The sequence below is a fragment of the Podarcis melisellensis genome (genome assembly GCF_964234715.1).
Source record: "Podarcis melisellensis genome assembly, chromosome: 3".
NCBI classification, from domain to species: Eukaryota; Metazoa; Chordata; class Lepidosauria; order Squamata; family Lacertidae; genus Podarcis; species Podarcis melisellensis.
Genome location: NC_138530.1, coordinates 71,058,252 through 71,083,401, shown reverse-complemented (window position 1 = coordinate 71,083,401; position 25,150 = coordinate 71,058,252). Strand labels below are relative to the sequence as shown.

The 25,150-nt window shown below is 39.3% G+C and overlaps 1 protein-coding gene across 2 annotated transcripts in view; it reads left to right on the top strand.

The window, feature by feature from the left end:
* Positions 1–25,150, top strand: part of FIG4 (FIG4 phosphoinositide 5-phosphatase) — a 60,364-nt gene that overhangs the window by 8,885 nt on the left and 26,329 nt on the right. For both annotated transcript variants that reach the window (XM_081905513.1, XM_081905512.1), the window contains exons 3-11: positions 5,483–5,606; positions 7,071–7,227; positions 9,028–9,078; positions 11,419–11,567; positions 13,296–13,424; positions 14,845–14,945; positions 15,932–16,094; positions 16,933–17,030; positions 24,245–24,378. In XM_081905513.1, coding sequence (XP_081761639.1) covers positions 5,483–5,606; positions 7,071–7,227; positions 9,028–9,078; positions 11,419–11,567; positions 13,296–13,424; positions 14,845–14,945; positions 15,932–16,094; positions 16,933–17,030; positions 24,245–24,378 — 1,106 coding nt within the window. The remainder of the gene's footprint in view (positions 1–5,482; positions 5,607–7,070; positions 7,228–9,027; positions 9,079–11,418; positions 11,568–13,295; positions 13,425–14,844; positions 14,946–15,931; positions 16,095–16,932; positions 17,031–24,244; positions 24,379–25,150) is intronic.

The following is a 25,150-nucleotide window of genomic DNA, read 5'->3' as shown; positions in this document are numbered from 1 at the left end:
GAGAAGGGGAGGGGGGACCCCAGGGGATAGAAAATCCTCAAGACAAGAAGAAATAAGAGATTTGGAATGCCTGTGGGCTAAAATTAAGGAGGAATTTAAGCAAAATGAATCGCATATGGAAAGTAAACTGGAAGAAATGCAGGAGATGATTGATAAAAAAATAGAAGGGGCAGTCGGAGCACTATCAATTAAAATCCAAGAGTTAACCACCAAATCCAAAATAATCGAGGAATCCAATAAAAAAATGCAGAAAGAGGTGAGGGAACAGAAAAGGGAGTCAGTAAAGATGAAGGAAGACCTGAGAGAACTAAATAAAGCTCAGGAACGGATTTGGGATAATCTGGCCATGACGGAACTGAGACAAAAACAACTTCACTTAAAATTTAGAGGAGTGGAAGAAGAAAGGAATGAGGATGTAAAAGGAAAAATGATTAAGGAATTATCAAAATGGCTGGGATTAAATGAGGAAGAAGTGGCTCTAACTATCGAGAATGCATTTAGAATTAAAATGAGACCCCCACATGTAAAACCAAATAAATTCATAGGGGACTGCCTAGTGATTTTTAACTCACTGGAAATGAAAAACCTGATTCTAAAAACAAGCTACCGGAACAAGTTAAAAATTGGAGGGAGACCTATAATCATTTACAAAGAAATACCAATAAGACTGTTACGTAAAAGAGAAGGATTTAGACAAGTGGTAGGTATTTTAAAAAGAAATGATATACAGTATAGATGGGAATTCCCCGAAGGGATTACCTTCTTTTATAAAGATAAAAAGTTCAGGTTATTGGACACACAGGAAGCCGAAAAATTCCTGAGAAGGTATGAGAAGGAGCTTGGCAAGATAGAAAATAGGATATTGGACGGGGAGGTGGTTGAGAGACAAGAGAAATGGAGGGGGAGGGGGCCGGGAAGGGAAGAAAGAGAAGCCGAAGAAGAGAATGAAGAGAGCGATGCCGCAGTGGGAGAAGAGGCGGCAGGAGAGGAGGAGGCCCCAGAGAGCAAGGGCACCAGATTTTAAGATTGTTGAACTGTTCTGAGTGTTTACTGTAGTTTAAACTTAAACAATAACATCCACACTGAAACTTTTATCTTGGAATGTGAACGGATTGAATGAAAAACGTAAAAGGAATAAAATTGAGAAAGCCGTGAAAAATAAGAATTATGACATAATCTGCTTCCAAGAGACCCACATAGCAAAAAAACACAGACACATCTTGGTAAATAAAAAATTTGGGGTAGAATTTGTCAATTCGGGAATAAATAAGAAAAAGGGAGTAGTGATATATGCCAAAGAAAAATGGGAGCCGGCACTAATCTGCAAAGATGATGAAGGGAGAATAGTGGGAATTCAACTTAACTGCCAGGGAGAAAAGTTTAACGTGGTAACGGTCTACGCCCCTAACACAAATAAAGCTGAATTCTTTAGGAAGCTAGAACAAATATTGTTGGAATTGGAAGATCATAAATTAATCCTGCTTGGGGACTTAAATGGGGTACCAGTACCGGAACTGGATAGGAACATAAAGAACGGGAAAGTGAATCAAGGGAAGCTCCCAAGGTCCTTTAAAAATCTTGAGGAGAATTTTGACTTAATTGATATATGGAGGTACAAAAACCCGGTTGCAAAGCAATTCACTTATTTCTCGGAACCCCATCAGAGCTGGGGCAGAATAGACCAAATTTGGACATCAAGAACAATTGCGACTAGAGTTAGGGAATGCGAAATCCAACCCAGAACCTTATCAGATCACTGCCCAATAGTCCTAGAAATAAAAAAGGAAACATCAGGCCCATATAGGTGGAGAATGAATGAGTACCTCCTCGACATTGAGGAGGTGATAGTTAAGGCAAAAGATACCCTCAAGAACTACTTCGACCTAAATTTGAATAAGAACACTCCCATTGACATAGTCTGGGACGCAGGTAAGGCGGTCTTGAGAGGCCTCCTGATACAACAAAATAGCTACAGAAAAAAACTGAGAAACCAAAAGAAAGAAGAGATCCTTGCCCAGCTAAAAGACTGCGAAAGAAAACTAACGATAAGACCAGGAGACGATAGGCTTAAACAAACTACTAACATGTTACAAGCACAATACTCTGCATTATTAAATCAGGAGGTTGAGTGGAAAATTAAGTACATGAAGCAGAGATTTTTCGAGTCAGCAAATAAATGCGGGAAGCTTCTAGCATGGCAGCTCAGGAAAAAAAAAAAAGCAAAATGTGATAAATAAACTTATAGTAGATGACAAGATAGTGGAAGAGACAGCCGAAATAGAAAGAAGGTTCATTCAATTCTATGAAAAGCTGTACGAGAAGGGAGAGGAGGGTGATGCAGAAATAGAAAAATACCTGGCTGAATGCGGAGGGATCCGCCTAACGGAAGAGGATAAAAAACATCTAAACAAGAGGATTACAGTAGAGGAGGTTAAAGAGACTATCAAGAAAATGAAAATTGGGAAGGCACCCGGCCCTGATGGACTAACTGCCAAATATTATAAAACATTAGGGGAATATATCGCACCAGTACTCAGTGAGGTTATTAACAACATCCTACAGGGAGGCAGGATCCCCGAGTCATGGAGGGAGGCACATATTACGTTAATACCAAAAACAGAAACAGAGAAAACGGATATAAGACATTATAGACCAATCTCCCTGCTCAACAATGATTATAAGATTTTTGCAGATATTATGGCGAGCAGGCTGAAGAAGTATCTAGTGAAAACCATCCATAAAGACCAAGTGGGATTTTTACCAAATAGACAGTTAAAAGATAATGTCAGGCACTTAGTGAACATTATTGAGTATCTAGACATGAAGATAGACACCCCGGCATCATTGATTTTCATTGATGCTGAAAAAGCATTCGACAATGTCTCCTGGAAATTCTTAATACAATGTATGAAAATAGTAGGAATGGATGGTCCGTTCCTCGAAGGAATAAAGGCAATCTACTCAGGACAAAGGGCGAGGCTGATTATAAACAATAGTCTCACCAACCCCTTTACAATAACGAAGGGCACAAGACAAGGTTGCCCGCTATCTCCTCTTTTATTCATCATGGTTCTGGAGATGCTCGCAAACAAAATAAGAGAATCATCAAGTATAAGGGGAATAAGAATTGGAGAGAAGGAATACAAGCTAAAGGCATATGCCGACGACCTGGTGTTAACCCTAGAAGATCCATTGGACAGCGTTAGTAATACTGTAAAGATCTTAGAGGAATTTGGTAAACTGTCGGGGTTTAAATTAAATAAGAAAAAAACTAAAATTTTAGTGAAGAACATAGATGAAGAAGCTAAGAAGCAGTTGGAGCAGTCGGTTGGTATTAAGGTGGTAAAAAAAGTCAAGTACCTGGGAATTTGGATCTCCCCAAAGAATATAAACCTATTAGAACATAATTACACCAAGGTCTGGAAAGAAATTAAAAAAGACTTAGATACCTGGAATAGGTTAAAGTTGTCGTGGACAGGTAGAATGGCTGCGATCAAGATGAACATCTTACCAAAATTACTTGCTCTTTTCCAGAATATCCCTATAATTAGAGGAACGTCATGTTTTAAGATCTGGCAGAAAACTTTGGCGAAATTCATTTGGCAGGGGAAAAGGGCTAGGATTAAGTTTAAACTCTTGACGGACGCGAGAGAGAGGGGGGGCTTCGCAGTCCCAGACCTAAGACTTTACTATGACGCTGCCTGCCTCTGCTGGGTAAAGGAATGGGCGACCTTAAAAAACCCAGACTTATTGGATCTCGAAGGCTTTGATGCCAGGTTTGGCTGGCACGCCTATCTTTGGCAGGATAAAGGGAAAGCCCATAAAAGCTTTTCAAATCACATCATTAGAGGTTCCCTACTGGAAGCCTGGAACAGGAATAAAAAAGTGATTGAAGGCAGCACGCCCTGGTGGCTCTCCCCAATCGATATTATAACATTAAAAAAAATAAATCAAGAAGGGCAAAGATGGACATACGAAGATCTCTTAGTTAAACGGGAAGGCGGTTGGAAGATCAGACCTTATGAGGAAGTAAAAGGAAAATTAAACAGTTGGCTCCAATACCACCAGATTAATGCGCTGTGGCTCGAACATAAAAAAATCGGGATGAGTGATAAAAAATCGAAATATCAGGTAGAAATATTGGAATCTAACAGTAAACTCCTCTCTAAAATGTACAAGCAACTGCTATCCTGGGAAACTAAAGACGAGGTAGTCAAAGGGGTCATGGTCAAATGGGCCAGAGATCTAGGACATAATGTGGAACAGGAAAAGTGGCAGAAGCTATGGAAGAAGGGTATGAGGTTTACGGCATGTGCTGCTCTCCGAGAAAACTTAGAGAAGATGATGTATCGTTGGTACATCACCCCGGCAAGTCTGGGGAAGATGTACAAATCCGGAGACAGCACCTGCTGGAGATGTAAGAACAAGGTGGGAAACTTCTTCCATATGTGGTGGACCTGCGAGGTGGTGAGAGGATTCTGGGATCAAATTTATGAAGAATTAAAGAAAATATTAAAGTATAACTTCCCTAAGATACCAGAGACTTTTCTTTTAGGAATGGTAGGAGAGGAGATTAGAAGAGAAGACGAAAACTTCTTCCAATATGCCACGGCTGCGGCCAGAATTTTACTGGCGCAGAACTGGAAAACGCCGAATACTCCCTCAATTAAAGAATGGCAGCTGAAACTAATCCAATATATAGAACTAGCGAGATTAACACAAAGAATTAGGCACCAAAATAATACCAAATTAATAAATGACTGGAGTAAATTCCTGGGTTATGCTGAAGTAACTTTTGGAGTGAAGAAAGTCTCAGTGGATGGAATGTAATACCTGCAATGTCTGAACAACTGTATTGGTAATGTAATCAGCGAGTAAGCCATAAGGATTTTGTTACCCAAACCGGGAAGGATGGAAGTCACTTTGTTTGTTATGTTTGTTTTTTCCCCTTTTCTTTTCTGTTTTTTCTTTTCTTTTTCCTTCTTTTCTCTTTTACCCACTTTGTCTAACTTCTTTCCTTTTTTTTTTCTCTTTAATCCTTTATCATCTTTTTCGCTTTTTTATGTATATTACGATATTGTTTTAGATGATTGTATGGAGACTTGTGTAAAAAACTTAATAAACAGACGTTAAAAAAAAATGAGTTAACAACATAGCTTAAGATTTTTTTGAATGTTAATTAAGCATAATTGAATCTATGTTTTTTAATGTGAAGAAAACACAAAACACTTTAGACTGGGACCTAAGCTGTATTTGAACCCTTTTTGAAATCAACCCACTTTGCTGCTATACATCTTGCAGCATCTGGTTTACAATTGGATTATGCTTTAAAAAAACATGAAAGGATGAGGAAAACAGCAATCAGTTCATTTGTTTTCCAACAAGACATAGAAACAGTCCTTTCTCTGTCTGTATATGCATTTATTCTGAGCAGTTTTTAAAGGAACATATTTTTATATGATTGCACATTCTCCATTTTAAGCATGTCTATACCCAACAAGAGGTGAGAGAGCTGCTTGGTCGCTTAGATCTGGGGAACAGGACAAAAATTGGACAGAAGGGCTCCTCTGGATTATCCCGCGCAGTCTCCGCTTTTGGTATAGTAGGTGAGGCACACCTCTTTATATATTTATTTATTATGAAGTGACTTGCATAAATTTGAATATTATCAAGTCTTTGTAAGTAGAGTTACCATATTTTTCCATGTATAACATGCCCTCATGTATGACGCCCCCTATTTTGGGGGACTCAAAATTAAGAAGATGGGAGATTACCCTCATGTATAAGACTACCCCCCTTCTTTAACATTATTTTTAGGGGAAAAAAACCTAGTCTTATACACGGGAAAGTACAGTAATTCATGAAACCAGACACAAAATCCCATAACTAAAAGGGAATTTGATCCTCAGTTTGAATAAAGGTTCCTCAACCCTGCAATAAAACTACAGACAATTCAAGAGAAACTGTAAAAACAAAACAGCAGCAAAGCATACTAAAATACCCGGTCCGTTAAAAGCTATTGTGCCTAAAAGTTAAAAAGCTAGACTTCAGCTGAATGTATTGTGTAGAGCAGGCATAGGCAAACTTGGCCCACCAGATGTTTTGGGACTACAACTCCCACCATGCCTGACCACTGGTCCTGTTAGCTAGGGATGGTGGGAATTGTAGTCCCAAAACATCTGGAGAGCCGAGTTTGCCTATGCCTGGTGTAGAGTATTTGCCACCTGAGGCACTACCACTGAAAAAAAACCCTGTCCCCAGGAACCACTTGTCTAAGTTTTGAAGGTGGGAATATCTGGACTAGAGTCTTTGACAAAGATCTTAAAAAGCAGGTAGGCTCATATGGGAACAGTGATTCTTGTATTTGCTGCTGTTCCTGCACATACACACATGCAGCATTGTTACAACATGCAAAATGTCTCTGAATGTAGATAAGTAATTAAGGGCCAGAGTAACTAGCCAAATGCCAGAATCCATAGTTGATGAGTAGTTAAATGATTACTCCTAATAAAATTCAAAGAATGAAAAATTCACCTGGTCTCTGCATCAAATATTACCACTTGAAGTGGATGTGGTATTTTCTTATTTTGCTAGGCAGGGGTTCTTTTCCCTGCAGTGATGAAAAGTTTTTTCAAGTTGAAGTTAATAACGACGAATGTGTAGACAAATCAGTCATTGTACAATCAGTCACATTGCAGTATCAGACACTGATATGGGGTTTTTCAGTTTCCTTAGTTCACCCCGGCACTGACTTGATGAAATATCTGTCAAGAATCCAATAAATTATTTTGTAAGGAAAAGAAAAGAAAATCAAAAGCCAGCAACCACTTTCAAAAGCACATTTTAATTTATATCCTTGAATAATTTAGTTTACAATTTAGGAGGAAATGCATGCTCATTTCATACAATTCTGTAAATTAAAGGAGATCCATTTGCACATGAGTTTTTTTCTCCAACTGCAGTTTTCTGAGGTGTTAGGAAATACAACTTGAAATGGCATGTGCTTGGTTTTAGCAGTCTGGTACTATATTGAATAAAATGACAGAAGTCATTTCTTCTGTCTTTTACAGGCTTTGTCAGATTTTTAGAAGGATACTACATTGTGCTAATTACAAAGAGAAGAAAGATGGCAGATATTGGAGGACATGCAATGTATAAAATAGAAGATACAACTATGATATATATTCCAAATGACTCTGTACGAGTGACTCATCCTGATGAAGCAAGGTAAATTATCCTTTTTCTCTTTGACATAGCATAACCATACACAGAGGACAAGGGTTAATAGCACAGTGATATGCATGTCTACTCATAAGTTGGCATCCATGTGTCTTGGGAAACAATGGAGGAATGGTTCTTTAGGGGTGAAGTCAATCCTTTGGAGAGTTAAAGTGCCTGCATAGACCAATAGGAGATAAACATGTTTCATAGAAGCTGGAGCTGATGAAGGTGGCCAGTTGCGCATCATGGTGTTTCTTCTCTCTGCGCTCATCTCAACTGTCATTCCTCCTCTGGTCATTGCTGTGGATACACAATCTAACTGTCTTCAGGCACTGTGGTAATCTTCAAGGGATTCCCACACAGTGGAGTTGATGTTGCCAGCCTTCAAGTCTTGTTGCAGGCATCTTTGTAATGCAGAGTTGGTCTGCCAACAAGCCAGCTGCCTGAAGCTAGCTTCCCATAGAGCATGTCCTTAGGGATCCTGCCATCTTCCATTCTGTGGACATGAACAAGCCAGTGTAGATGTTGCTGAGACAAGAGTTCAGACATGTTGGGAATGTAGGCTTGGGAGACTACATCTTTGTTTGAGACCCGTTCCTGCATTATGATGCCCCAAATCTTCCTGATGCAGCAGATATGGAAGGCATTGAGGCGCTGCTTCTGGTGGGTGTAAGTTGCCCACATCTCACTACCATAAAGCAGCATGCTAACTATGCGATCCTGGTAGACCTTCATCTTGGTATTGGTTGTTAGCATCACATTCTCCTATACCCTCTTGGAGACGTGAGCCACCGCTGTAGCTGCCTTACCAATACACTTGCCCAGCTCAGCATCGATGGAGAAATTGCTGGTTATGGTGGAGCTTAGGTAGACAAAATCATCTACCACCTCAAATGTGTGGTCACTAATGCTGATGCATAGCCATGGGTTAATGGCACAGTGGAGAAGGGTTAATAGCACAGTTTTCTGTGTGTCTATTTAGAAGTAACTCATTGAATTCAGTGGAACTTACCGTACTTTTCCGTGCATTGGATGAAGGTTGTTTTTTTTAAATTAAATTATGTTAAAAATTGGGGGTCGTCTTATTGGGGGATTGGTTGCTGCCACGAACCGGAGATTTTCAGTGGCTATTGGGCATGTTACTGGTGGCTGCGGCAAGGGCTGATGTTGATTGTCTGTCACTGATCGGCGGACAGACGATATATGGCTTTTGCGACGCGTCTAGGCATTGTTGTACATCATGCGGGTGAGCTCAACAACTGGGCAATCCTCAAAAAAAAGCTCAACAACTAAAAATTTCAACAACTATGGGCAATCTCCCCCCATTTTCTTAATTTGGAGTCCCCCCAAATAGTGGGCGTATTATACACGGAAAAATACGGTACTCCAGGAAAGTTTGTGTAGGATTGCTACCTCATTTCCTTACCTTTCAGAGCACTGGTGGGAAACGTTTGGCCTACACTGTTTTGGCCAAGACTCATCATCTGACATCGTCTGAAGTCTAGTATTGTGGCTTGTCTTTATACTGGTGCATTGTCATTAACTAAAGTTTTGGTATTTCATTCTCTTTATGACTTTTTTTTCTAGGGTATGTACCCTAGAATCATATGTTCTCCTGGCATCTTCATTCTTATAGAGAGGATATGGTTTTGAGCTTACAAAGAAATATTCAAAACATGTTCAGAGCTAATGAGAATGACTCTTTGACTGAAAGGATGTTTCATTGTTGGTGGAGGGGCTAAGGTATTGGGGCTATAACAAAACAAACCCTTGCTTTATGAGAATATTGTCTTACTGTGTCTTTAGATACCTTCGAATATTTCAGAATGTGGACCTGTCTAGTAACTTTTATTTCAGGTATGTTTTTCATTTCAAATGATTAGAATGTTGAAATTGGTTCTTAATTATGGAACATCCAATAATTCCTTCTCCATTATCTCTCTCACAATCCTGCGGAAGGATAAAGATGTCTGAAGCATTTCCATTTAGAAACACTCACAGGCAACTTCTTATTTGTTAAAACAGAATGTGCTTGTTGCCTACCACTGTCCAGGTCCTAGGATCCTTCTGTTCTCATATGTGAAATTCAAGTCAAGTAACCTTTATTGGCATCACATAGGAACATTCAGATACTTACTTGGCAGGGGAGACACCTTGATCATATGTGAAATTGTCTCAGCCATTCTTGTCTCTGGCTCCTTTACCTGGTTGCCATCAAGTCCCCTTGATGACTTTTTCATGTAGTTTGACCCCTGCAGTGGTGAAGGTGGAAGTTCCAAGGATCAGTGGGCACAATTGACCGCTTACAAACCTAATGATGGATGAACCCTTCCATCTCAGTTTTTAGAAAGGACCTCAGCTAAAACAAGTTATTTTTCTCCATGAAATCTGAAAATGACTAGTATTATTTCTGAGCCCATTCTGAAATTTATACTCCTCTGCATTCCCAACCATTTCATTGAGAGTGTGACAGGAGCTAAGTCTTCCTCCTCCTCCTCCCACACACCAGAGCCCTGCCCCATCATCCCTTTTTTTAATCACAAAATGTACCTGGGTGAGATCTCCACTAGTCGCTGCTGACTAGGATCTGGGACGGAGGGAGGGGTGTGTGTTGGGGATGGGCTGCCCCGGGTGTCACTACTGAGGGGGGTGACAAAATGCCAAGCGGCACTCACCGTGGGGCCTGCAGTGTGCCTGAGCCACACGTCTCCCCTGGGAGAGACACAGTGGCTTGGGCAGGCACAGACTCCAACACTGCCCAAATGGTCCGCCCGCTGCCTCTCCCTCAGCTGTAGGGCGGCTGAGTGGGAGGAAACAGGCAGACTCTGGAAGCCCCACAGAGTGTCCTGCCCTGCCCCCGTGGGTGGCTGGCCCCGCCCCTGGGTGCAAGGTACATGCGTCGCCCCAGGCATCCCAGCGACTTGCTCTGCTGCTGCTTAGGATACAGAAAAACCAATATCTTAGGTGCCAAGAACCATGGAGCATGTAATTTCCAGCATTTCCTGAGATACCTAGCACCTGGGATGCTTTCATTTCAGTATTTCAGGCATCAGGATGGGGGAGATGTTACAAAGAGGCCTCTCAAAAGGCTTAACTGCAGCTGCTAACAGTTAAGCTTTGGGCAATGGGAAGGAAGAGTGAGGGACCGAGCTCATTATGAACCAAGCCCAAGCTCCACCAAAGTTACAAGTTATCAGTTTCAGCACTCCATTTAATAACAAAGCTGCAGGATTGTTGTTGTTGTTTTGGTTTGTAAATGTCTGCACCATAGGATTATCATTTTTACCTTGCATACCCAAGTCAGATCAGTTTCAATAAAAGTGTCTACTCTTGGGACTGGTCTGGAAGCTCCATCTTGCGCAAAACGCTGCAACTAGACTGATGGTAGGAACAGGCTACTGCCAGCACGTGTCTCTGGTGCTTAAAAGCTTGCATTGGCTGTTTACGTGTTTATGGGCCAAGTTCAAGGTTCTTGTACTGTATTAATTTACAAGGCCCATAATATCTTGAGTCCAGAGTACCTTAAGGACTTCCTGATTCCTGATATCCCTGCCCAGCCACTAAGAACCTGGGGGGTGTCTCATTAGTGGTCCCCCATGGCTCAGACGCCCAGCTTGTATCCACCAGAAGCTGCACATTTGGTATTGAGGACCCAGATGAGATCAGATAGGTGCCCTCCCTTGTTGAACCTTAGTCGCTTGACAAAGACCTTCCCATTTCAGCATGCATTTTAATGAAGTTTATGTTTTTATGATTAATTTTAATGGGTCTTATCCACTGCATGCTTTTTTTGGGATCTTTATGCACACTGCTCAGAAAGTCATGTGATAAAGCAGTATATAAATAGCTGAAATATTCAATAAGTAAATGTTTGTATTTTGCCCTACCTCCAAAGGATCTCAAGGTGCACAATAGAGTTATTCCCCTTTTATAATCACAGCAGCCCTCTTAGGCTCTGATGATGAGGGACTAGACATGGTCACTCAAGTTGTGTCTTGACTGAGGAAGAGCTCATGTTCTGCCCACTACACCCCAATGACCCTTCTGTACCATATTGGATTAAGCCCGCCCAAAGCATATGTAGAAGCCATAGCACCTGAAGGTAGCCTGTTTTGCATTTGAGCAACCCTGGACCTGTATCCTGAAATATGTCAAAAGTGCCTCTACCATTGCATTTCTTTTTCATCCTGATTTCAGCTACAGCTATGATCTGTCCCACTCTCTTCAGTATAACCTTACTGTTCTGAGGATGCCTCTTGACACACTAAAGGCAGAAACAACTCGAACGAGGCAGGAGAGTTTTGATATTTTTGAAGATGAGGGACTTGCAACTCAGGGTGGAAGTGGTGAGTGTGACTTAAATAGAAATAAGCCATCAGGCATATATTTGGAATTATTTCAACAGCAGAAACATCTAGCTCTTTGTTATTGATTGTTGTAGTGTTGTAACAGCTCCAAATTAATGAAAGATTACATAAAGGGCCAATTACAGCTAGTAGAGTTGTTGTTTTTTATGTTTTTGACCAAGACAATGTCTATAAAAGATTAATTGCTTATTTTGGTAAGTTAAATGGTAACTCAGGAGAATAATTGGACATGCTGAAATATTTTTTTGGACAATTGATTATTCAACTAATTTGAAGGTTTGACAGATACAAATTTATGCATGAAGCATTAATCTGTCTTCCGTAGCATTTAAATAGTGTTAATAGCTACTGCTGTTTTGTTCAACAGTGCCAAATGCTGATGGGAAAATAGGGTAGTGCTGTTTTATCTTGTTAGAATTGTAGTGTTTGGGAGCACTCATGAACTTAAGCCAAAGCCTTTCATTCTTTTATTTTGGGATCAGCAATGAAGATTAAATTTGTTTTAAAAATTTCAGTTATAGGAAAAGAGAGGGATAAGTTACTGGAGGAAAAATGTGGAGAATTTGGGTCCTGTTTAGACATTCTTAAATTGTATCTGTGGAGGGGCTGCCTGTACAGGCCTCCACCTGCAACCTTTGCATGTTGAGTGGGAAGGATTAAAGGGAAATTATCAGTGCATATGGCCAAAAATGGTTACAATTCTTCTCTAGGTACCATTTTGCAAGGAAGATTGCAATCATGTTTGCTCAAATGCAAGTTCAATTTCCCTTCATGTTTCCAGTCAATATGAGAAGGTGGAGGTGGAGGGGCCAGGGCCAGCAGGTATACCCCTACAACCCCTCCACAGTTAAAATTTGAGAGTGCATGAGTAGGGTGTTGGTTTTTTGTCATAGCTCCCATCTCATCGTGAAGGGAGTGAGCATGAGACGCACTCATGTCGGCTATCCTGCAATCTTATAGAATCCTTAATAATAATTAGATGAAGTATCACTCATGTGGGCAGTTTGTAAAACTCCTACCATTTTTGGGGTGGGGGAGAAGTATATACAGTATAATGACTCTCATTCTATAATGTTTGAAGGAAATCTGGCTTTCCTAAATGCCTCTTAATACATCGCCCTGGGATCTTTGGATAAAGGGAGATATGTAAATTGAATAAATAATAAAATTAATAATAGTATTGGGGAACTTTGTTTCCTGAGAGTGGCTTGAGCTCCTGCTCCCATTTCACCTTTACAAGACATAGACTGTAGTTGTAGTACAGTGGTACCTCGGGTTACATAAGCTTCAGGTTACAGCCTCTGCTAACCCAGAAATATTACCTCGGGTTAAGAACTTTGCTTCAGGATGAGAACTGAAATCATGCAGTGGCGGCGCAACAGCAGCAGGAGGCCCCATTAGCTAAAGTGGTGCTTCAGGTTAAGAACAGTTTCAGGTTAAGAACAGACCTCCAGAACGAATTATGTTCTTAACCTGAGGTACCACTGTATATGACCAAAGTAGAGCCCCGCTACACCAAACCAAAGATTTGGTGAGAGCATTCAAAATCAGTGATTATGAAAAAGATCTCTGTTCACTGTTTAAGATAGATAAAAATAGATTATTGCCTAAATACGTATATAATTGATTTGAGTTGGGAACAATCAGTTTAGTTAAAATCCACATTGAGCACACATACTTACTGTTTTGGTTTCAATTATTTTTCAGGTGTGTTTGGAATTTGCAGTGAACCTTATAGGAAATATGTGTGGAATGGTAAACTGCTTGACATAGTCAAAACCACGGTTCATCGAGACTGGTTGTTGTATATTATTCATGGATTTTGTGGACAGTCAAGTATCCTCCTACTGTTGGTGATTTATGTTTACTATAGTAACAGCAAATTGAAATTGTAGAAAGAGAAATGAATTATGGTAACATACAATATAGTTGTTGTTCAGTGTCTTCGGACATGCTGATTAAACCCATTCACAAATTAATTGCCTAGTTCTTTTTTAAAGGATCTTTCTTGGATCTAATTGCTATGAAAAGGGGACATGAGTTTTCAGTTTTCATCTGCTGCATAGATAATGAAACACAATGAAGGAAAATTCTTATTCCAAGCATGCATGTTACGAGAAATCGTGCATGGGCTAGTATTGCCAGTGAAGAAATAAGGGCTTGATAATAGCTTAATTTACCTATCACAGTGACCATGTCTTTAACTAGCTCCACTGTGAAGTCAGGTCTCAATAGGATAATTGAACAGACTAATTTAGGGGCAGATAGTTGGAAACACAAAAGAGTAGAATTACTATAAAAATACATTAGTTGAAAACAGCTCCAAAAGGTGCAACAGAAGGATCAAATAGAATATACACTGAAGCAAATGACACTTTATTTGTTATTTTTGAGTAGCAACTAAAAATATCCTGTGTAAAATATTATTTCCATTTATAGTAGCCTTTACTTGTAGCTCCATATGTTTAAGATTGAAAACTCCAGATATTTCTAAACATAAATCACGTTGCATGTGAGCACAGGGCATGTGTCTTCCAAAGCTCCCCCCTACACCCACATGATTATCAAGGACTATTATTTGTAATACTGAAGCCTGATGCTCATTGTAATATCTGAAATTGAATTGTTGCATAACTATATGTTTAGAATTTGGTTCTTAGATTCTTTTTTAGTTCAATATATATAAAACATTCTGGAAATAATATGCTTTCATTCAGCATTGCTTTTAGAAGGTCATCCAGCCTTAGCATAAATAGTTTTTGTGAAGTAGCCATGGCTACCCTGTACGTTCATTAAGGACATTTATGAAAGAGCATTGAAAGGGGATTTGCTTTTTTTATCTTTCAATTTTATTGCAAAAACCCACATTTCTTGTTTGAGAAGATGCATGGGATTACAAGTCTGTGGCAAAAGTGGTAAGCTGATATTCTAGTCCCACAGTCTCAAGGCTGCTGAATGTTTGAGAGTTCTCATATCTGCTTGAAATAACTCTTTGTCCAGATAAAGTAATCCAAAATAGTTAATAACCATTTCTTTTGCTTTTGTTATCAATACAGTATTGTTGTTTGAAATGGAAGCCCTGCAGATGACTATATATTAAAAAAATAGAAGGTACACTTCATCTGCTTTAAAACAAGTTACAAAAAGGCACTGAGATTAGGTGTATTCATGTATATGCCAGGATTAAGGGAAAATTCAAGAGAAATAAGCTAGAGAAATAATATAAACATCTGTAACCCTTAACTTGGCTTCCAAGAGCTGCTCATTTATGGTCGTCCAGTGTACGTCACCCTGATAGCTAGAAGATCAAGTAAATTTGCTGGAACACGGTTTCTGAAGAGAGGAGCAAACTGTGAGGTAAAATAGATCATTATCTGTTTTTTAACTGTGAGAGTTTCATGAAGACATGTTATTTCTATATAGAGAATAAGACCTTAAATCCTTTGGCTTTGTAGCACGTGTATTTTGCCTCATTTGGGCAACGATACAAGCAAATCTAAAACTTGTAAATCTTGGTATTTTTGAGGATGACATTTATAGTTAAAAATTCATGTGGTGTATTTAATTTTTTTAATGTAAAATACTTAATTTTTTTAATGTAAAATACTGGAAACCCTTGGGCATTAGTGAGTGTCCTTGAATTCAGTGATCTAATTTACCATATATCTTTTCTAGGCTTTGTTGTGCAATTACAGGTATGCTACAATTTTCTAATCACACTGTGCATGTTCACATAGGAACATGCTTACTTATGCCTATCGGTGCAACTACCATTGGCAAGTAGCCCTAAGGGAACATGGCCTTCAGATGAAAATTGTTTCCCATTCCTGAAATAGACTTACAAGCCAGCGTATACCCAGGATCCTTATTCTCAAGTGGACGTTTCAGATGATGATTGGATTCCATTTGAACATCAAGGTCTAGGGGATTATTCAGAATTGTCTGTCCTTAGTTCTTTTTGTTGCCTAGAGACGCTGCTTACCTATATAGGTAAGGGAACAAAACATCTGGGACAAGATAAAGCATATTTCAGTAATTAAATTCCTTAGGCTTATACCAGGCAGTTCTAGTACACTCATGGGTCTCTGGTTTGACGCAGCTATGGATTTAGGCTGTTCAACCTGAAAATGTTTTTGTAGAAGAAAGCAAAACTAAAATTAATAGGGCGTTCTTCCCAACAAATTTGTTTAGGTCTGGAGTTAAAAACATTAAAGTTGGATTAAGAACAAGTGCATTTGTTCAGCACTGCTTTAACTATGATTAGTCTGATGAATGGGTGGTATGAATGTCACTTACGAGGATGCAGCTGAAAATGTGATGTCATGGCTTTTTTTTTGGTACAGGGAGATGTAGCTAACGAAGTAGAAACTGAACAAATACTCTATGATGCTTCAGTGATGTCATTTTCTGCTGGAAGCTATTCATCTTATGTCCAAGTGCGGGGTTCTGTCCCTCTCTATTGGTCTCAGGATATTTCAACAATGATGCCTAAGCCACCAATTACATGTGTGTATACAATATGTTATCTTAGAACTTGTACAGATGCCTACTGTCAAATCACTAGCTCTCATTAATCCATTCCATTGGATGCTGGGAATATAAATGTTGTCCTTCCAAGTCACAGACAAGACAAGGAGTTATTTTTTTTTTGCGCACATGCATAGCAATTGTAGGTGAAAAGAAAGTAACGGGACATAGGGTGTTAACTAGGTATCTCTTTTAATGTCTAGCTTGATCAGACATCTATTCCAAGATCTATTCCTTGGACCTGTTTGGGCTCCACTATTCAGTCCCTAAACTAGGTCTGATTTTTCAACTGAAGGCAGTTTTGCATAGGGTTTTGCCCAGTTCCCCCTACACACAGCTGCCCCCAGTTTGCAGCCTGGCAATAAAATTACAAGGATTGTAGAACCACAATTGTACCCTCCCTTTGGAATTATTTGCCCAACATTTCCTTACCTTGTGCCTTGCTAGTTTTCATTTCTATTTTATAATTTTAAATGGGAGTTTCAGATTATTATTTTTTCTTTTTTGGCTGTCTCTTAACAGTCACAGGTCAGGAATAAATATATATTTAACAAAAGGCTAGCAGGCAAAGAATTTCAGCAGTCTGAAATAAACCAAAAAATGTTCCTTTCTCCCTACGTTGTAATTTATTTACAAGTTTATTAAGCTTGCTAAAACTTCATAGTATGTGCTTGACACTGTAGTCAAGCGCTCCCACCCCTATGCCAGCCTGAATATTTTTGGAGACTGCTAAAACTTGGCACATTTAGTGGTGCAATTCCTAATAACAAAATACTTTAATCACAATCCACCTAATAATAGTAGTTCCTTTTTCTAGTGGATCAGGCTGACCCCTATGCACGTGCAGCTGCTCTTCATTTTGATCAGATGCTCCAGAGGTTTGGCTCCCCTATCATAATTTTGAATCTTGTAAAGGTAAGCCACGGTTTTATCTTAATTTATTCATTTATTCATTAAGCTAATGAACTTTTCATATATTCATTTCCTTGTGTTCATTTCTCAGAGAGAGACTATTGAAATCAAGATGTTGGCTCTTAGAAGAGCAGTGTTTAGCACTTAAGATGCAAAGTAGGTTTAATGATAAGTTTGTGTGTACAGTGATAGGCAAGCTTTTGAAGTTAACAGACTTCATGAAAAATATATCTGGGAACAATGCAGCTTCCACCTCTGATTTTAATTTGCAGATAATTATATTTTACTGCTTTTATTATTATACTGTTAAGAACATTGCTTTATGTATTCTAATTTCTTGAACATTCTCAAGAAAAGGCATCTGGATCCAAGCTACATTTACTGAAGATTCCACTGCCTTCTGTTGGTTTAGAAAGAAGGCTGATTTTCTCCCTATCTCTTCTCCTAGTCCCCATGAAAAGCAGCTACAAAGGATCCTCCAAGCTTCTGAAGCTCATTTATAGGGCGCAAGTAGGCTTTAGGCCACTTTTGAGGTGTCAGCAAGTGCCCTTTCCTTATAACTTACCAGTGAGCCAGTTCTTCCCACTGAAGTGCTTAAAATGCAGTGGGATAATCTGTTGAACTGTCACATGAAATAGAGACTTTTGTGCCCTTTTGTAGGTTTCAGCTATGCCCTTTGGTATGAAAAGTGCTTGGAGAATTTACGTAAGATAAAAAAGTAAAGGGCCCCTGGATGGTTAAGTCCAGTGAAAGGCGACTATGGGGTGCAACACTCTTCTCGCTTCAGGCCAAGAGAACCCGCGTTTGTCCACAGACAGCTTTCCAGATCATGTGGCCAACATGACTAAACCGCTACTGGTGCACAGAGGACTGTGACAAGTGCCAGAGCGCACTGAAACACCATTTACTTTCCCGCTGCAGTGGTACCTATTTATTTACTTGCACTGGTATGCTTTCAAACTGCTAGGTTGGCAGAAGCTGGGACAGAACAATGGGAGCTCACTCCGTGTGCGGATTTGAACCGCTGACCTTCCGATTGGCAAGCCTAAGAGGCTCAGTGGTTTAGACCACCTGTGTCCTAGCATTTATGTAGCACAGTTCCTGGATATCTTTATCCTGTTTGCAAACAGATGGTACAGATCCCCCATCCTTGTGAAACCAACCTCCTCTCCTCTTCCAAAAATCTAAATGTCTGCAGGTGCCATATGTTCACTATCTACAGACCATCTGCAGTGTTTGACAGCCTTCAGCAAATGATGCATAGACATAACTTAGTGAGTGCTGATGTGAGGGAGAATTGTACTCTGAGGAAGCTTGCATGATTCACTGCACTGTTCCTTGAAGACCAAACCAAGTCTTAAAAGTAAAATTGGATTCCTAATCCACTCCCATTCATGATGTGTGTAGCATTTTTAGGCATTAGGGAATAAAAATATTCTAATTTTTTTGCTCTTCCCAACAGTAATCTAAAGCATATAATACATTTTGCATTTTCATTTTCATCACCATCATCATCATCATCATCATTTATTATTTATACCCCATCTGTCTGCCTGGGTTTCCCCAGCCACTCTGGGTGGTTCCCAACAGAATATTAAAAACACGACAAAACATCAAACATTAAAAACTTCCCTAAAAGGACTGCTTTCAGATGTCTTAATTTACAAAATATCCTTTTGATCTGTGTAGAACATAAATTGGACTGAAGGAGCTGTGTCTTGGGAATAAAATAAACCAGGCTACCAAAATAGTTCATTTGTTTTCACTTGCATTGTTCCAGGGCTCTTTCAGAACCGCTGTCAACAGCCAATTCAACACTCCAAAATGCATTTGCCTAACAGTATATGCAAGTCCCATAAGAGTCTTTCAAAATCCCTCTTTCTCCATCTCTGTCAGCTTCTATTTGTGGATCCTCCTGGGAGAAAAATAATAGTACCATTATTTCAATATATTGTAAATCTAAGTTAAACAGATATATGTGAGGTTCTACATGAGGCTTCTAAACAGAACAGGGCACAGCCAAAAGGAAATTTAATGTGTATAGAGGTAAGCAATTTTTAACAACCAAGTTTTTAGTGCTTAAGTTCAAACATAGTAAGTTGTAAAGACTGATGTAGGAAAAAGGGCAACTATTAAAATGTTTCTCTAGTTGCCAAGACTGTGGTGCTCTAGAAGGAGCTAAATCTTAGGAACTTCTGTAACATTCTGGGTAAAAATATTTCAGGATACCTTTACAGAAGTTTGAAACTCTGTAGCATTTCAAGAAGCAGTTGAAAAATTCCAAACCAGTTATTCTAGTTTTCCTTCCCTGCATCTGAAGAAGGAGGGGTGCCATAAAGAGTGACTAAGCTGGTTATCGGCAGGAACTTTTCATCTTGAGAGGATAAAACTGGAAAAGATGTAAGGCGACTCTCTGATCAGTGTCAGCCACTGGCAGCAATGTTTCTGCCACACTCCAAAATCCTTCATGGGATGGTCAGTAGAATCACTGAGTGCATAGCATCTGTGCATCGTTACTTAGTGCATCATTGATTGGCTGCCTAGATAGACATATTTTCTAGGCAGTGCAGTCACGGGCAGATTACACGCACATGGCATGCTCAGAGCATTAGGGTGGAAGCAAAAGGCTGTAGGGACAAGAGCTGATGATTCATATGTGTTCTCTTTAAATTGCTGTGCCCAGCTTGTAGAGGAGAACGTGGACCCAAGCCAGGTGTTTCTTATCATAGCTCTTTAGAAACTGAAAGAGATGGGGGAAAGTGGCAGATGTGACCAAAAGATACATTATAATGATGAAAACAGCTAGAAAATAGGGAAGCAACAGATGGAAGAAGTTTTCAAGCTATCATCAAAATATTAATACAAATTCTCTTTATAAGTCCTGGTGCTTGCTTGTGGGTATGCTAACTCAGCATTAAGTCTTTTGGAAAGCAGACACTTTCTTTGGTACTTTATATTCTTGAAAGCAAATGACACCTAAGGAAGAAAAATCCACTTTTCTGTTTAGACAATTCCCTTGTCTCATTTATACTTTCCTACTGGTTCTGGTCATTCTGCCTTAGTATGTTAAATATGTTAAGCATTTGCTATATTTTTTTTAAAAAAGGCATCCAGACATCTAGTCCTACCTAGTACATCCAAAATTGTGGCAAATCTTTGTCTGTTGTATACAAAGAACAAGAGCAGTAAAATTTTCTATGTTTCAAGTCTATCCTTGGAAAAGGGTGACTTGACTCATATTTTGTTAGGCATATTTTAAATGGCACATCATTTAAATTATTATAATTATTCCAGTACCTGAACTTTCATACATTAGTTTTTGCCTCTGCAGTTCTTGTATTATGACCTACTAGTCATAGAAAAGATGTGATAAATAGTGTGTGCTATTTATAACGGACTGAATGGTGCAGCCCTATTGAAAAGCTTTGAGCGAAAGGCCTGCTGAATAATGCCATGGCTTGATTAAGCCAGATGCTGCCCTTCACTATTGTATCAGTGTATATTATTGTTATTTACTCCCTTGGGCTAATATGACCATGATGGTCAAAACAATAACAATAATAAATGGAGAAGAAGAGTATCCCAAAAGGTAAACATAGACCAGCCTTTGCCCATTAAGTGCAAACTGAGTTGACTATATAGACTTTGTGTGCCTTAGTGTCTTGCATGGGCTTATTAGGGGCAGAAAGTTGACTGCCCTATGCATGCATTTGTTGTCAGGATGAGAGGGACATTTTTTTCCCCAAAAATCACCTTGATCCCTGTGCCACTGACAGAAGATGCTGCTAGATCAAACAGCCTTCTGTCAGAAAAAGGACACCATTTGCAAACAACTTGGGATGATGACACAAATATATCACCTTTGAAAACATTCTGCAAATAATACTAGGAATGTTTTTTTAAAGGTACAAAAAAAGAAGAAAGGTTTACACTGACAGCATTTTGTAACATATGTTTTAGGTGCATAATTAAAAGCTTGCTCTACATTTTTGAATACGATACTTGTTAAAATGTCTACAGTGGAAGTCATGATTACATGAAAATGCTGAAAAGTATATCCCTAATTATTTTTCCTTTCCACATCGCATTAAACAAACAAATGCATTTTTTAAAAAAACCTCATTGATCTGAAGAGAACTTCCAAATACTTGAATTAGAAAGCCTCTCTGGTTGATTAGCAGTTAATTCAATGCTTCCTCACATGAACAGGATACTATTTCCCCTTCCCCCTACACACAAGTGGTAAGAGAGCATTAATGTTAACATCCTAGCATCAAGCACCCACAGGGAGACACATTTGCAGCCACACTACAGAAGCCCTGTGAATGATTCACATGGCAGAGTCATGTGAGCCTGGATACACAGTATAGTTCTAAACTCAATCTAAAAATACAAGAGCCACAATGATTTTGTTCCCTGTTATGTCTAATGTTGTTTACAACGGCCTCGTGCTTGGCTTCTTAAAGGCCATTTTGAATTGGGGGGATGTGTTTACGTTTTAGTCACTGGATTTATACAATTGAAACTGGCATTTCATGAAATGTGCAACAATGGTGAAGTAAGGACAAAAAAGAAATTAAAAAACCTATTCAAAAGTGTTACTAATTATAAATATTATCTAGTCTTGGACTGGTGAAGAGGATTTATGATAAAGACCAGCCTCTTGAAAATCACACTAAGTTAGTACTTCAGTATATTTTTATATCAGAAGCACTGCAAGTTTGAATTACTAAACAATAGTTGTATATTCAAATATAATTTTTTTCTTTCCTTTCTTTCTTTTATAAGTCCAAGTATGGATAAGTTTAATTTATTGAATTGTTTCATAAAACATTCTTCCTCTAAAATTTGTGTGGAGAAATGTTTTAACCATGGGTTGAATACAATGACTGTGAGAATGGAAAGCAGCTGGGCATGCAGTGGAGGCTGTTGCACTAGGGCTACTGGGCACAGACCTGCCAAGAAGAATCTCAAACAATTTATAAATATCCCCAGTCTCAAAACAATACACTTTTTCCTGCCCCACAGACATTTTATAATTTAATTTGAATGTAGAGCAGTTCCTGGAGATACTTATTTCAGTCTCCTGTTCTCTGGCCAAACAACTCTCTGCACCACTTAGCCAATCCCAATCACAGAGTATTGCAATAGGTAAGAAGTCCCTTCTGTGTGTCGCCAGCAATTATTTAATGGAAATTTGCAATATAGCTCTTGGCCTTAAAATAAATTTATGTTGCTCAGGCATCAGTTTGCACTAGTAGTTTCATCCTTGGGTGGTTACAGAGGCCATTTACTCACCCACTGAGGGACATAGAAGGTAAGAGAAGACAGCTCACTTCCCAAAACGTTATGGTTGTCTAATAGGATGTGCCACCCTCAGCACCAGGTTAAAAGGTCTGAGGACTGCTGTTCTGCTTCTGGCACCTCTACAAAACGCTTCATTAGCCTTTTAGTTTGGAAGGGACAGTCAGGCTTTCTCCTTGGTCCCAGTTATCTAGAGGACTATATTTAATAGGACTTGAAAAAAAATCTGTCTGAAAAAATATTATGACTATGCTTTAACTTTTGAAATTCCACCTCACAAAATTATTTATTATTTTCCCTTGCTTTCTACAGACTCAGGCTGGTCTCTCTGAATGTGGAAAGGAGCTAGTCTCCATGCCAGTTCTAGTCTTTCTTCAGCTTGTTTTTTCTCAAAAGCATTGCCATTATAAACATTGAAAGCATTGCCATCATAGACACATTGTATTTTTATGATACTAGATCATTTCAGGAGGGAACTAAAAGACAATATAAACCTACATATTAGTCACATATTAGACACTTACTTCCATTGGCCTGGTTCACGTGGCACTGTAAGCCAAGCTATGGCTTACCAGGACCTAAATAATTGGGCAGGTTTCTGGAGAAAAGTTCACAGTCACTTTGTCTTCCAAGGTCCTTTGTGTTCCTATGCCGTGCTGAGCTAAGCCAAGGCTTGATTAAACAATACCACTGCCCAAGAGCCTGTTCAGCAGCTCGGCTTTCATAGCTGGAGTCAGTCAGGCACCCTGTCCTCCCAGGCCTGGTGGAACAAGGCCTTCAAGCCAGGGAGCAGGTCTTCCAAGATTCACAGCCAAGGTAGAAGATCTAAACTGAGGAAAGGATAATCCTTTAGTTTGTGGTTATATACAGCAGACTTGGCTGGTATACAGGCTTACAAGGGGCTTCTGAGTCGACATGCATAGGACTGCCCAGGATGTGACATTAGTTGTGTGCTATTTTTACAGTTTGTTTTCCATAAACTCTGCTCAAAATCCATATATTTGCAAATGCCATTTGGGTTTGGGGTTAGGATATGGAATGAAAGTCCAGCTCATTACACTTGTTTCAGATGGAAAGCCCAGGATAATGAGGTTTAAATAGGTGAGATTGCTATTTTCATACACGCTTCTTGCCACGGAATAATGTTTCCACCCTGTGAGTGGGTGAGGAGCACATGAGAAGTTGTAATAACTTTGCATGTCTAATAGGCCCATACATTTGTCAGAACTCAGGATTTTCCCAAAGTGTGGCTGACATTTCTTATACTACTTGGACTTCTATTTCTCATGGCAACATTATCACTTGAAGTCACTGAAGAAAAAGAGTAGCTTAATACTTAATGAGTATTAAGGAGATCATTTCTTCCTAGCCCATTCAACCTAGGCCCTCAATACAGAGGTACACCTGGCACCTTCATTAAATACTTTCCATTGTATCCTAAATACACACCTATTCACCTTGACCTTTGACACTTGATACATATATTTTAGGACCACCCATTTATTTTGATTGCAATCTGTTCCAACTGTTTTTAATACTGTATTTTAAGCATGTCTTGGGATCTCATGATGAATGGCAGATGCATACTCTATAAAATAATAACATATGCTAAACAATAGTGACTCTTCTTTTTTTGCATTGTTACATGTGCTCACAAGATCCCAGGACCTTGCCTTTTTAATTGAGTGAAATGAACAGATTTTCCTGTCAATTTAAGGAGGCTTGAGACAGTGATTCTCTTCATTATCTTACATCTGTGATGATCCCCAGAAAAGGCTGCCTACACTTTGTGGGGGCAGAAATAAATCCTACCCTGCTGTATCATTTGCAATATTTGTGTTCTCTTTTTTGTTCAGAGTTAACATTACTTTGTGTATGTACTACCATGATCAGTTAATTTTTCCCTTTTGAAGGAACGTGAAAAACGGAAACATGAAAGGATATTGAGTGAAGAGCTCGTTGCTGCTGTGACCTACCTCAATCAGTTTCTACCTCCTGAACATGCAATTGTATATATTCCATGGGACATGGCCAAATATACGAAGAGGTATTTGTTTTATTACTAGAGCAGCACATGACCCCAGATGTTAGTTAGGACAGAGGGAACTTTGTCATAACTCTCTTCAGAGTGTGTCTTTTGTGGACCTGGAGATGAAGTTCCATTTTTATATTGTTCATTTAGTGTATCATGGGAATGTAAATGAAGTGTGAGTCGTTTGTGTTAAATGGTACTGTTTGGAAATCAAGCCAGCCAGCTCTGCATTTCAGAGGCTTTTTGCTTAGACTTTAAAACACTTCATGAGTGGAATTCAACATTGTGCTATTACAAATGTTCAATCTGTGCAAGTATTTCAGCTTATCCCCCCTTTAGTGTTTTGTCCCGTGGTAGCTATATCGTGTTATACCCTGCTCCCCGTGGCAGCCATTTTGTAGCTGTTGCCCACAGCACTTTCTCAAAATTCCAACTGTATCAGATAGTCCCAAATGGATTGTGAGTAGTTTTACATGTGTAAAACTAACAGAGTTGTTCGATTGTTTGTGATCCCTTCTTCTGGAGATGCTGTAACAGGAATGGGAAATCTCTGGCCCTCCAGATGTTGTTGCACCAACTCCTGCCATGGTGTCTGTGGCTGATGAGAGTTACCAGTTCCCCATCCCTTTTCTATGAAAATGATTTTGCCACAGAGAAATGGAAGTAGTTAACAGGTTATGCTTTTATTGATAGTGTGTTGCTATCTTCTTTTTAAACTTTGGTTAACATTGCTTAGGGATACAATGCATGCAGAGTGCAGAAGAGGCTGGAGTTTATTGAAGTGATT